The sequence below is a fragment of the Rana temporaria genome, chromosome 1 (genome assembly GCF_905171775.1).
Source record: "Rana temporaria chromosome 1, aRanTem1.1, whole genome shotgun sequence".
NCBI classification, from domain to species: domain Eukaryota; kingdom Metazoa; phylum Chordata; class Amphibia; order Anura; family Ranidae; genus Rana; species Rana temporaria.
Genome location: NC_053489.1, coordinates 243,546,714 through 243,560,043, shown reverse-complemented (window position 1 = coordinate 243,560,043; position 13,330 = coordinate 243,546,714). Strand labels below are relative to the sequence as shown.

Genomic DNA, 13,330 nt, shown 5'->3' with positions numbered 1-13,330 from the left:
GTGCAGCTCCTCCCAGGGGGAGTGGTTCCCCGGGTATAACCCACACCCTGCTCTAGCAGCTCCAGTTCTTAACAAGCAGTACAAACAAAAGGAGGGGTGGGTGCTGTGTCCGTCCATGAACTCAGAGAAATGGATTTTACGGTGAGTACAAAAATCCTATTTTCTCTTCCATTCATGGACGGACACAGCAGCCTTTGACCTTAGGGACGTCCCCAAGCAGTGTCAAAAAATTCGAAGGGGTGGGAAAACGCCACAGCAAACCAAGCTTACACCCCAAACGAAACCGGAGTTACTCAAAACGGAGGAACTCCAACTTTAAACTGCCGCCTGTAACACCTTGCGGCCGAAGGAGGCATCAGAAGATGCACTCACATCCACCTCGTAAAACTTTGAAAAAGTGTGGACCGACGACCAGGTCGCTGCCTTACACACCTGTAACAAAGAGGCTTGATGCTGGAAAGCCCAAGAGGCACTGATAGCCCTGGTCAAATGCTCCGTAACCCGAAAGGGAGGCACCCACCCCTGCAGGGCATAGGCCTGAAGCACAACCTGTCGGATCCACCTAGAAATGGTGGCCGACGAGACTGCCAGACCGTTTTTAGGACCATTCACGGACACGAACAGTGAGTCCGACTTCCGGAACGGAGCCGTAGCAGATAAGTACACTCGTAGGGACCGAACCACATCCAGGGAATGTAAAGTGACCTCCTTCTGGTTTTTCGGCCGAGGACATAAGGATGGAACAATGTCCTCATTAATGTGAAAAGCCGAAAACGACCTTTCAAGAGAAAAGACTGCTGTGGCCGCAGCACCACCTTATCCTGATGGATGACTAAGTAGGGAGCCTTGCAAGACAAGGCCGCCAGTTCAGATACTCGTCTGATAGAGGTAATTGCTACCAGAAAAAAACACATTTTGTGACAGAGTCAACAAAGGGATCTCTCAGGATGTCCTCAAAGGGAGTATCCTGAAGCACCGAAAGGACTAAATTCAAGGCCCATGGGGCAGCGGATGGCGCACCGGAGGGGCAACACGACGGACCCCCTGTACAAACGTACGTACCAAGGAGTGCGCTGCCAAGGGTCGCTGAAAGAAAATGGCCAGAGCCGAAATCTGACTCTTAACCGTACTCAAGGCGAGAGCCTGATCCACTCCCTGCTGTAAAAACAGCAGAATCCTGGACACTACGTAAGAACGAGGGTGCCACTTCATCTCCTCACACAGAGATGTAGGCCTTCCACGTACGATGGTAAATCCTACGTGAGGTAGACTTCCGTGCACGCAGCATGGTAGAGACCACCGAGCCTGATACGCCTCGGTCCTTCAGTACCTGGCTCTCAACAGCCACGCCGTTAAAGATAGCGACTGTAAAGCAGGGTGGAAGATCGGACCCTGCGACAGAAGATCTTCTCTCAGGGGTAGACGCCAGGGGGTGTCTGCCACCAGACGCACCAGGTCCGCGTACCAGGAGCGGCGCAGCCAGTCTGGGGCGATCATGATTGTTGGAACTCCCTCGGCTTCCACTCTGCGCAGCAGACGAAGAAGAAGCTTCAGAGGAGGGAAGGCGTAAATCAGGCGATAGTGACCCCAAGGTGCCACCAACGCTTCTGACGCGTCCGCCCACGGGTCCCTTGACCTGGCCACGAACCGTGGCACCTTCCAATTGAGACGGGACGCTAGGAGGTCCACGTCTGGAGTGCCCCACTTTAGGCACAGACTCCGAAACACCTCCGGGTGAAGTGACCATTCTCCTGGGTCCAGTGTTTGGCGACTCAGGTAGTCGGCTTGCCAATTCTGAACACCCGGAATGTACACGGCCGACAGAGCCGGAACGGACCTCTCGGCCCACCGAAGGATGTGCGCGACTTACAGCGCTGCAGTCGAGCTTCGTGTGCCTCCCTGATGATTGACGTACGCCACGGCCGTGGCGTTGTCAGACTGGATCCTGACCGGTCGGCCCTGCAGCTCCAGGGACCACCTGGCAAGGCACAGCTTGATTGCTCGGAGCTCCAGAACATTGATTGAAAGGCGGGACTCCTCCAGAGTCCAGCGCCCCTGGGCTGACTGGGTGCCCCAAACGCCCCCCCCCCCAGCCGGAGAGGCGGGCATCCGTCGTGACCACTGTCCATTGGCACGGCAGAAAAGACTTCCCGGTCCGAAGCACCGGACACGTCGGACACCATACCAGGGAAGACTTGACCAGTTAACTCATCTGAATCTGGTAATCCAGAGAAGACGGGAGCTTGTCCCAATGACCGAATCTCCTTCTGTAGTTCCCTGGTGTGGAATTGGGCATAAGGAACAGCCTCGAAAGAGGCCACCATCAGACCCAGAACCCTCATGCAGAATCGAAGAGATGACCACTTCTGGGTCAACAACTGCTGTACCGCAGAATGCAGTGTCTGGAGTTTCTCTGTTGGGAGAAAAACTCTCACCTCCGCAGAATCCAGGACTAGCCCTAGGCATTCCAGACGCAGAGACGGAACCACCGACTTCTGGATATTCAGAAGCCAGCCGAACTCTTGGAGCTCCGGAATTTTTGCACCTTGACAAAGCAATTGAGGGCCTTGAGGTCCAGGATTGGACGGAACCCTTCCTTCTTGGGTACTACGAACAGATTGGAGTAAAGCCCCTGAAACCGTTCCAACGAGGGAACTGGTACAATCACTCCCCTGACCAGAAGATCCTAGACAGCCCCTGACAGAGCCTGCCGGCGAACCGGAGGAAGCTGGAGGTTGGAAGGAAAAAATCTGTTTGGTGGACAAGAGAGAAACTATCTTGTACCCCGAGGAAACTACTTCGCAAACCCAACGGTGGGAGAGAAGAGACCTCCACCAAGCCGCGAAGCCGCCCCCCACCCGAGACACGGGCGGGGGCAGACCTTCATGCGGAAGCAGGTTTGTCCGCAGGCTTGCGGAACCAGGGGCGCTTCTGCCCTGCAGCGGGCGCCTTAGCACCTTGCAAACTTTTTCCCGCCGCACTGGGCGCACGAAAAAAACGCTTTGGGGTAGTAAAAGAGGGCCCTTGCCTACGGCAAGGCTCCTTGCCCTTCCCAGACTGTGGGAGCAAGGGAAGAGTATCCAGGGCAGACTCACAGACAAATTCTAGACCCTGAACCAATTGTTTAGCCAGGTCCTTGCAGGCCTCGGAAGCATCCTGCTTCTCCAGCTTCTGCAGCAACAACTTTGCCCGTCCAGTCAGTGTCTGCGACACCAGAGACCCGGCCACAACCGGTCTCACAGCCGAACCCACAATTGTGAACATAGAGCAGGCCACAGCCTCCACCCTCCTATCAGTGGGGTCCGCAAAAGCGGGAGCCCCTTCCACAGGCAATGAGGTGGCTTTACTCAGTCTGGACACGGGAGGGGCCACTGATGGATGAGAGACCCACTTTATCAAAAGGTCCTCCTCAAAGGGATAACGGACCGCAAAGTTTTTAGGAACAGCAAAAACTTTCTGTGGCGTGTCCCATTCCTTACAAAGCTTAACTGCTCCAAATATGGAATACAGGGAAATACTTTTGCGGTGCTGGGCGGTTTGCGGAACCCAAAAGGGACCGGCACATCCGGTGCCCCCGCCAAATCCTCAAGTTTATGAGTATCACCTGCAGAAATAAAAGCTCTAACAAATTCCCTATCATTTACTGACCCTGAGGCAGAGTCATCCTCACAGTCCGTGTGGGTTAAGCCTGCATCATCTGACATGACAGAACCAGATCTGTGTCGGAGATATCCCCAGAAGCAGGCTCAGGGAGGGGACGCTTTGTACCCACCTTCTGGGCACTAGCTGCTTCAAACCTGGCGAGAAACGCCTCAAGGACAGCCGACATTGCCTCAACAGATGCGTCAGGGGCAGGGGGATTAAAGTATAACTCAGGCATTGCTAGGGCAGAAACACCAGTTCAGGTTCCATGTTGCCCCACCGCTGTGTACTACAAGGCAGAACAACCCACCAGTCACCTCCCAGCTGCAAAAATAGAAGCAGAGGCCTCCCAGGGACTCACCACCCCACCCGGTTGCAGAAAGAGCTGAAACCCAGAGGTGTGCTGGCTGTGCTGCATCTGTCACCCAGGGAAGATTTGCGGCGTTTTACAGTGCTAAAACTGTCACAAGAGGCCAAGACATTTCCAAGATGGCCGCCGTTTGAGGTAAAAATCACCAGCGGGCTACAGGAAAATGGCCGCCGAGCTATGTAAACCGCGACCACGGCAAAATGGCGGCCGTGGCGCAGTTTTAATTCCCCAGTGATGCACCAAACACAGCAGCATACAGTAGCACCCCCAGAGTAAAAACACAGTCCCCCACAACACACGGGCCCCGGTTGGCAATAAAGAAACCCCAGGAGGCCCCCCTTCACAGCCGCTACCCAGTCAGGGGAAGGAGGCAGAGGAAAGCAGGGCGGACCCTCAGTCGACCTCCCCAGGGAAAACACCAGCCAAACCACCTTGCCAGGGCAAGGGGCCTCTACTTACCTGTCCTGCGACTACCCGGCTGGAGGTATCCCGGACAGAACCAACGTCCACTAACGGCATGGCTGTCGGCCAGACACACTGTGACAAGGCCATAGAGACCGGTCATGTGTGTCCTGGAACATGTAGTTCCCCGGCCGCCCCTGGAGTAATGGGGCCTGTCGTGGACGACCCAGAGCTGAGCTGAGGGCCGGCACACGCTCGATGGCCGAACATGGGGGGACTACAAGAGTCAAGACTCAGCCTGTCACCCAGTCGGCTGTTGATAGAAGAATCACAGGATTCAAAATGCAGGAACAAAATAATAAAAAGAAAAAAAAATCTCCAGAGTACAGGGACTCCAGAGTGCCTGTCCTCTCCCGACGTTAGGCAGAAAGAAACTGGAGCTGCTAGAGCAGGGTGTGGGTTATACCCGGGGAACCACGCCCCCTGGGAGGAGCTGCACTGAGGAAAGTGTTGTTAACACTTAAAGTGCTTTGTTTATGCCTAACTCTCCTGAAGGAAGCGGATATAACCCTAAGGTCAAAGGCTGCTGTGGCTGTCCATGAACGGAAGAGAAATAGATTTTACAGCTACACCAAATATTTTTTGTTTATCACACATCACAGGACATCTTCATATCAATTACGATAGGGAAGTCCCAAAGCACTGAATATGAGAGGAGGGCAATAATGCAACAAGTCCACAACCCCCCAAAAAACAGAACCAACACAGATTAGAACCTCACACAGCTGCCTGCTAGACCCTTCTCCCAACTGATAGCATCCACAGAGGTCCAAACATCTACCTGGTAAAAACGTGGAAGGTATGAATTGAAGACCAGGTAGAAAACTTACAAGCTTGAACTACAGAAGCTTGATTTTGAATAGCCCAGGAGGCAACACACCTGGTAGAATGAGCAGTTACAGGAAATGTGAGACCTTTCCTTTAGGGCCATACATTTGAGAAATAAGCTGACAAATCCATCCAGAAAAAGTAGATTTTTGAAGCAGTTTGACCCTTCCTAGGGCCATCGGGAAGGAGGACAAAAACAGACAGATTGTCAAATCAACACTCAACTGTAAGTAAACTGTTACTGCATGAACGATATCCAAAGTATGAAAAGCTTGGTCTTCCAGAGTCCACGGTTTGAAACAAACAGAAGGTAACAGAATAGTTTGGTTAAGATGTGAAAAAATCACTTCGGGCACAAAAAAAAAAATGATGACTGAGGTTGAAAGATCACTCTGTCTCTATGAATCACCAAGAAAGGTTCCTGGCTGCCAACTCAGAAAACCCTGCAAGCCGAAGTAATAGAAACTTAAATGGCAACCTTTCTACTTAGGACCAAGTCAATATCATGGATAGGCTCAAATCAGACACTCCTGTAAAACAAAGCACTAAATTCAGGTCCCACTAGAGCAGTGGTCTCCAAACTGCGGCCCGAGGGCCGGATGTGGCCATTTGCTTGCCTTTATCCCTTCCACTGATACGAGACACTATTCTACCATTCTACTATTCTACCAGTAAACTCCTCAGCATGTTATCCTGTGTGTCCATGCACGTCTAGGCTGTTATTAGCATTTTTGGCTGGGAAAAAACCCCAGAACTTGTGGGTTTTAAGAGGAGTTTTAAAACGCTGAAAAACACTGCTGTTCTGCGTTTATCAGCGTTTTTGAGCCATAAGCTTTTGTGGAAGTATCGTTTTGCAAAAAAAAAAAAATGCTACAGCCAAACACGCTGCAAATCTCATTGTACAGCTAATGCTACTGCTGTTTTTATAATATCCAGTGTGCATGAGGCCTAAATACAAACACTATATATCCACTTTACATAAGTTAAACAAGCCTGTTTCTCGTGTGTAGTTACTGTAAAGGAATATTGGCAACAAAGTCTGTGTGCATTACTCGCTTCACACTTATTTACCTTTCTGTGCAGCTTTAGTTGATACAAGAACATCTGCGTCTGGACTGTCTGTCCGCTTCAAAGGTTGCAATGACGACACATGAGATTCAGACATCGAGGCTTTGGCCTGCTCAGAAAAGTCACACGAGTTAAAATCCAATACTGGCTTTTGAGAGAGAGAGAGAGAGAGAGAGAGAATATTTAAACTTTAACACAGACGCATTAATTGTAAGGATGGAAGCATAAAAAGGGCAGTGTATTCCACAGTAGCACACAGCATTTTGGACATACTGGAATATCTTCATGTGAATGATCAACTCTCTTACTTAGTACACAGAAATTTTCATCCTCACTATAAAATATTATCAATTTCACTGGAGGAAGATACAGAACATCTAGTAGTCTAAACGGCATCTAAAACGAGTCAGGATCATCTTTTGGCACATTCTACTGCTATTGTTTTTTGGCGCACTCCTGGCCTCTTTTAGGCTTAGATCTAGAAGACCACAAGCTTGTCATTTCTTCAGCTGATTAAAAAAGTTTCACAAGAAGCCAGGTTTGATTGGTTTGGCATATGCTTTGCCTGTATTCTGCAGAGTTACCAACTCTTATACTCAAACTTTTAGATTTACTTTGTCCCAAATGAAAAAAAATTGGATTTTTGCACATATTGGAAAATTCATTTATTTGATGGAATTTGTATTTTAACAACTTTTTTAATTCCTCTTTGGCATCTTAACTGCTTTGCTATGAAAAAGCTGTGCCATTAAAAACCGTATCCCACTTTTCTGCAAACAGACACAACCACCTTTGGTTAAAAAAGGTTACTGAACTTAACGAAATGGAAGATATGGTGGCCATGGAGAGGGGCCTTCGGGAAAAAAAATGTGGTTCTACTGGTGCGACTTTCCTTTCTCTGGTGAGTATTTAACCCTGTTGGGTTGGAATGACATCCTGTGGCAATTGGAGGTTGCCTTACTGGTTTGCCATACAGGGGGGAGAGGAAGGGATAGACGTTGAGTCTTTCCCTTTCTGTACTCCGCCCTTTCTGCTAATTCGAGGCCTCTAATAGGGCAGAAAACATTTCCATAAAATCAAACATTGTGGCTCAGAATTCCTCTCTGGAAAGACAGAAGGTACTACAGACCACTATGAATGAAAAAAAAAAAAAAAAAAAGAAGGAAGGTTTTCTTCTATCAAGGAGAGTTGTCCGTACACCAACAAAAACAGAGGCTTTCTGGGAGTGGGAAGGGGTGATGCCAGAGTTGTCCTTTTAGCCTTGTTTGCCTATAATAAATCATCTGAAGTCAGGTGCATAACCCAAGTCCTCCAAAGACGAAGATCCTGTACAATTAAGAGACTGAGGGGTTGATTCACTAAAGGCAAATAGACTGCACAGTGCAGTTGCAGCTCAGTGAATGTGGTAAAGCTCTGCAAATTTCCATCATTCAATCATGTGAAAGCAAAACATTTTTATTTTTTCTCCCTGTGCCTGATTGGGTATTCTTTACACAGTGAAAGGGTCACTAAAAGGAATTTTTTTGTTTTAGCTGAAATGACTGTTTACAGGGTATAGAGACATAATAGTTAACTGATTCCTTTTAAAAATAGATAAAAACCAATCATATAATGTGCCTGCAGTTTATTTTCGTTTTTGCTGTTGTTTCCTGGTTCTCTGATGTACAGAGCCAGAGAGCCAATAGAGGGCAGTGATGGATTGTAAAACGAAATTGGATTGGTGCTGACACACAGTAATCACACCTCCTTGATTAGTCACCACAGTGAGAAATCTCAGAGTACTGTGGTGACCAGGAAACAGACAACCAGGAAGTGTCCAGAACAGAGAGGAATTACAGCAACATCAAAGCAAAAACGAACAATGAGGACATGAAACCAGGACTGTAAAGGAAGCTATTTAGCTAAAAAAAAAAAATCCTTTAGTGACCCTTGAAGCTTCACCACATTCACCAAGCTCTGGGGAAAATGAGTGCAACTGCACAAGTGCAGTTACACAAGTCTATCTGCCTTTAGTAAATGAACTAAATCAACCCCTGAATCTTACATTACAAAACTGAATCAAAGCAGTTCCAGCAACATCACTAACTGAGCAAGGAAAAGAAAGAGTGTTTTATAAAATAATTTGTACTGTATTGTGCATTAGATGTTTCAGTATGCAAGCCTACATGGATTAGTGGGAAGACATGCATGTAAATATATTAAGCCATTACTTACCTTCACTTCTACTTCATTCGCCTCTTTAATTTCCACTACCTTTGATCGTTTTGCTTTCTCAGGTTTAGGTGTTGGGACAATATCTTCTTCTTCTTCGTCTTCATCATCATCGTCTTCTTCAACTACTATCTGTTGAGAAGTTCGCTTTCTCACACTGGTAATCTACATTCAGAGAAATAGCAAATTTTGTCATCAGACACAGGAGATGGGTTTCGTTTGTCAACAGGAGTAACACAGATTTCCCAAAAATCAAATAGAATACTGTATTTATCGGCATATAACACGCACTCTAACTTTAAGAGGGAAGTATCAGGAAAAAAAAAAAAAAAAACTTTCCATAGCTCCCTGCATATAACACGCAGGCACAGTTTACCCTCTATTTTCAGGGTAAAAAAGTGGGTGTTATACGCCAATAAATACAGTATATATTTTTTTCATATATAATAAATGCTGAGAAATACTTGTATTCACCCTGACAACCAAGAGGTATGACTAATTTAGACAGGTAAGCAAACACACGAAAGATGAATAAACTTTTTTTCTGATGTGGTTTGTATGGTGATGACACATTCTGTTGCACGGATTATATTTTTGAAAAACGTTTGAAAATAATTTGCCTTTAAAAAAAAAAAAATCAGCAGCTATGCTGCTACAGAAGAGCTTTTTAAAAGACTGTTGGCATCATGATATACTAAAGCCCTCTCCTGGGCTCTTTAAACAGGAACATTTGTTGGAGGGAACCTTTTCTGAATGGGGTGCTCAAGAGGTACACATGAAGACAGCATTTGGAGCTCATCAGAAACCCAAAAAGACTGAAATATCATACGAGAACAGGAAAATGTAAAAAAAAAAAAAAAAAAAAGTTGTGTTTAAAACAGAACAGTAGCTGCTTCCTTACCACGGGGCTTTTACTTCTAACAGGTTTCTTTGCTGGAACGGACTTAGAAGACTTCAAGTTTGGGGAGGACAATACTGTGAGTTTTGAAGCGCGAGCAGCTTGAAGAAAATTAGGTTTTGATATGGATGGTGAGGCTTTCACAGGTGGTACTATTTTGCTGATGTTCCTAGTAGTGTTGTTAGTTTTAACGGCAGTAATAGGTGGGGGGTGAGCTCTCGATGTGCTGGCTCTTTCACTGTTTAGCCCTCGTGACGATTCGGTTTTCTTTACTGCATTGCTGCTTCGTGGTGATGGAGTTGGAGGTGGTTTAATTTCTTTCAATACTGCTGGCAGGGGTGGCGATTTTGGTCGTAGCGAACGAGTTGATGGCACAGGCGGCTGCACAAGAAAATTAAACCTGGTTAGTGAAGTAAATAAAGTAGACTTTAAAAAAGACACATGTACCCCAAATCCCCACTAAGAGAGGAAGAGGAGGCCAACGAGGGAGAAGAGGCAGAAAGAATATGGTTAATAGGAATAATGAGCAGAATCCACAACCATAATACCAACATCTACCAAATACTGCGGATCTCCCGCAGAGACCCCTGCCATTTCGAAACAATGAAGGTTACAGTCCATACCCTAATAGGGAACAACATTATAATAATGGATGGTCTACTCAACAATATGATGATGATAGAGATCAGTGGAGTCCATATCCAATACCGACCTCCAACCATTATGAAAGGTTAAATGACTATAATTATGAAAGTCCCAAAACAAGTAAGCCTTTTTTAGGCTGAGGAGGGAGTTGGTCACAAAGAGGATGGAAAGTCAAACCTCCAGCAAAGGCTCAATATCCGAAAGAACAGGGATGGTGGAATCCCCCACAACAAACAAACCAACCAGCAACCAACAAAATACAGAAGTTGCAGAGGGTGATGGCGAATCCAAAAAAAAGAAGGGAAACAGATTAAATGGAATTTTCAATCTAACGAATATCCAACTCTACGATAAAGAAATAAATATTTTAAATGCAGGGCTTAAATGTGCTGTTAACATACCAATTAAAAAATGAATTGTCTATAGCGACGTCCATAAGTATATAAGAAAAACATGAAGATACTTTTTGGGCATCAATTCAGCACCAATTCAAAAAATTGACAATACAACAATTGGGGTGAATAGCGGTTTGAAAAATAAATCACTGTTTAATCCTCCTCAACCCTCGAATAAACATGTTGAAGTTTTTAAGCAGATGGTGTTGAAGGATGTGGACAAATTAATCCCCCAAAAAAACGTCAATCCAAAATACATAGAGGAAGGACTAAAATCTTTAGGAAAAAATAAAATTGTGATTCTGGTCAGTGACTTTTATCACTCAATTAAATAATATATCTTATCAGACACTAGTACCTATAAACAACTTATGAGTGATCCCACTGTAAGTTATAGAAATGATTTAACTATTCCTATTGAACATGGTTTCAATATGAGAGTATGAAGCCAAAAAAAGATTTTTAATCCCCAGTTTTAATCGTGTACCAACAATATACATATTATCCAAAATACACAAAGACCCTCAAAACCCCCCCACAAGACCAATTGTAAATAGCATGCTAGAGTAGGCCAATATTTGGATTATTTCCTACAAAACCGTGCGATTGACACCAAAAGCCTACCTGAAGGATACAAGGCAGTTCTTACAACTTTTGAACAACCTTGACATTCCGGAAGAACGTGATGTATTTTTAGTTACAGCAAACGTAGCGTCGCTATACATCATAATACAACATGAAGATGCCTTACTATCTTTAAATTGTGCATTAAGCAAAATGGAGGATTTACCATTCATTCAGAAGAAATTTTTAGGTATGGCTCTCAATTACTGTTTAAGCCATAATTATTTTTGGTACTCAGAACAATACTATACACAAACCAAAAGCGTCACAATGGGTGCAAGTTTGCTCCATCTCTAGCAAATCTGTTTATGAGTGCATGGGAGGACAAATTTATATAGGGTCAACGCAGAAAAGAGCTTTTATTCTACAAATGCTTCATCGATGACCTCTTTATATGGATCGGTACAGAATCCTCCTTAAGAACGTTTGTAAGCGACCTCAACAAAAATGAGAACAATATTAGGCTGGAATGTCAGTGGAGTTAGGACACTATCAATTATTTAGATGTGACAGTGATGCTTATTAATCGGCAATTGGTAACCAAATGTTTTTTTAAACCAACCGATTGTAATAGTTATCTGTCGATCCACAGTGGACATCACCCGACATGGCTGAAAAACATCCCAAAAGGCCAATTCACAAGAGTGAGGAGGAATTGTACACGTGAGGAGGACTATATCACCCAAGCACAAATTCTGAACAAATGTTTTGCTGAAAAAGGTTACGATCAAACAGTTCTGGGTAAGACTATGAAAGGAGATGCAAAAAGTACCACAAAGCATGTGTTTGATGGAGAAAAACAAATGGATAATCAACACAAATGGGGTTTCATCAGTGCCTACCACGCACAATATAAAGAGGTGGAGGCCATTTTTTTTAAAAATTGGGCATTGGCGAGTATGGATAAAATTTTAACTAAATCTCTTCGGCCTAACCTTATATTCATATACAGAAAAGGTTAATCGTTTGAAGATAAAATGGTCAAAAAACCCACCGACAAGACCATCTATGTTTTTTGAAAGCCCAGGTTTTTATGCATGCCGCAGGAGCATATCGTGTAGACAAGTACATACAAGATTGAGAGGAATAACAGCGTTTCAATCAACTAATAATTTGAGGACATTCAAAATTAAAGATTACATGCATGTCTACACATGTCGTCAATGCACCTCAGTGCCCATGCAAATTATTGTACATTGGTCGCACTAAACGCACTTTAAGCAAACGGTATCAGAGCATATTACCAATATTTGTAATGGTTACAAGGAACAGTGTCTCCATGCACTTTAAAATTAAAAATAAAAGTGCCCCCTCAGCACTAAAATTCTGGGGGGTGGAAAAATGCACCAAGATTGGAGGGGAAGCAACAGAGTAAAGGGAATTATCCAAATGCGAGACCAAATGGATTTAACGGATAGTCTTGCTCCTAAAGGAATAAACGTTGAGTTGGATCTAAATTGTTTTATAAGTGATTATTGATTTAATTTTTTAGGAAATTGTTTTTTTTTTTTTTTTAAACATTAAAACGAATTTTAATAATCATATATTCTTTGAGGATAAATATTTTGCACACGCACTTTAATAGACTATAGTGCGGTAGATATAAAAATGACACCTTAAATCTGGTACAATATCCATTAATAATGCATTGTAATATTGAGACATTGTATGATAATTTTCATGGTTTGTTTTTAGGCAATTTACAGATGTCAGATGGAATTTGTATTATGATAGAGGTGTTCAGTCTATGGTGCCAGACTAAGCGATAGGGATTGGATTGACAACACAAACATACGGTATATATATTTTTAACTTCATTTAATTAAATTAAACCATACATACTAATCCAAGTTTGGATGGTATGGGTTTGTATAGTAGTTGTTGCTCGCAAATCCTTTTTGCCTCACTAATATATAATAAATATAAAATACACATATACATTTTTATTTTATTTTTTATTTTTTTGTCCCTTGTTTGAGATTGGCCAACAATGGACAACATACACTGAACGATTGGTTGCGATCGGCGCATGGATCGATTTCATTATGGATCGGCTCATGCACCGATCGCAATATACATTGCGCTGAGAGGATGTAAATAACACCAACGGACAGCAAATGTTAAAATGTATATACAATTTGTTTTTGCAATATAGTCATGCATGCAAGAGCATTTAGCTATATAGGA

At 44.2% G+C, this 13,330-nt stretch overlaps 1 protein-coding gene across 3 annotated transcripts in view; it reads right to left on the bottom strand.

The window, feature by feature from the left end:
- Positions 1-13,330, bottom strand: part of MORC2 (MORC family CW-type zinc finger 2) — a 160,470-nt gene that overhangs the window by 17,147 nt on the left and 129,993 nt on the right. For all 3 annotated transcript variants that reach the window (XM_040352267.1, XM_040352261.1, XM_040352252.1), the window contains exons 20-22: positions 9,483-9,860; positions 8,585-8,746; positions 6,374-6,479 (exon numbers count right to left, since the gene is read on the bottom strand). In XM_040352267.1, the coding sequence (XP_040208201.1) occupies positions 6,374-6,479; positions 8,585-8,746; positions 9,483-9,860 (646 nt within the window). The remainder of the gene's footprint in view (positions 1-6,373; positions 6,480-8,584; positions 8,747-9,482; positions 9,861-13,330) is intronic.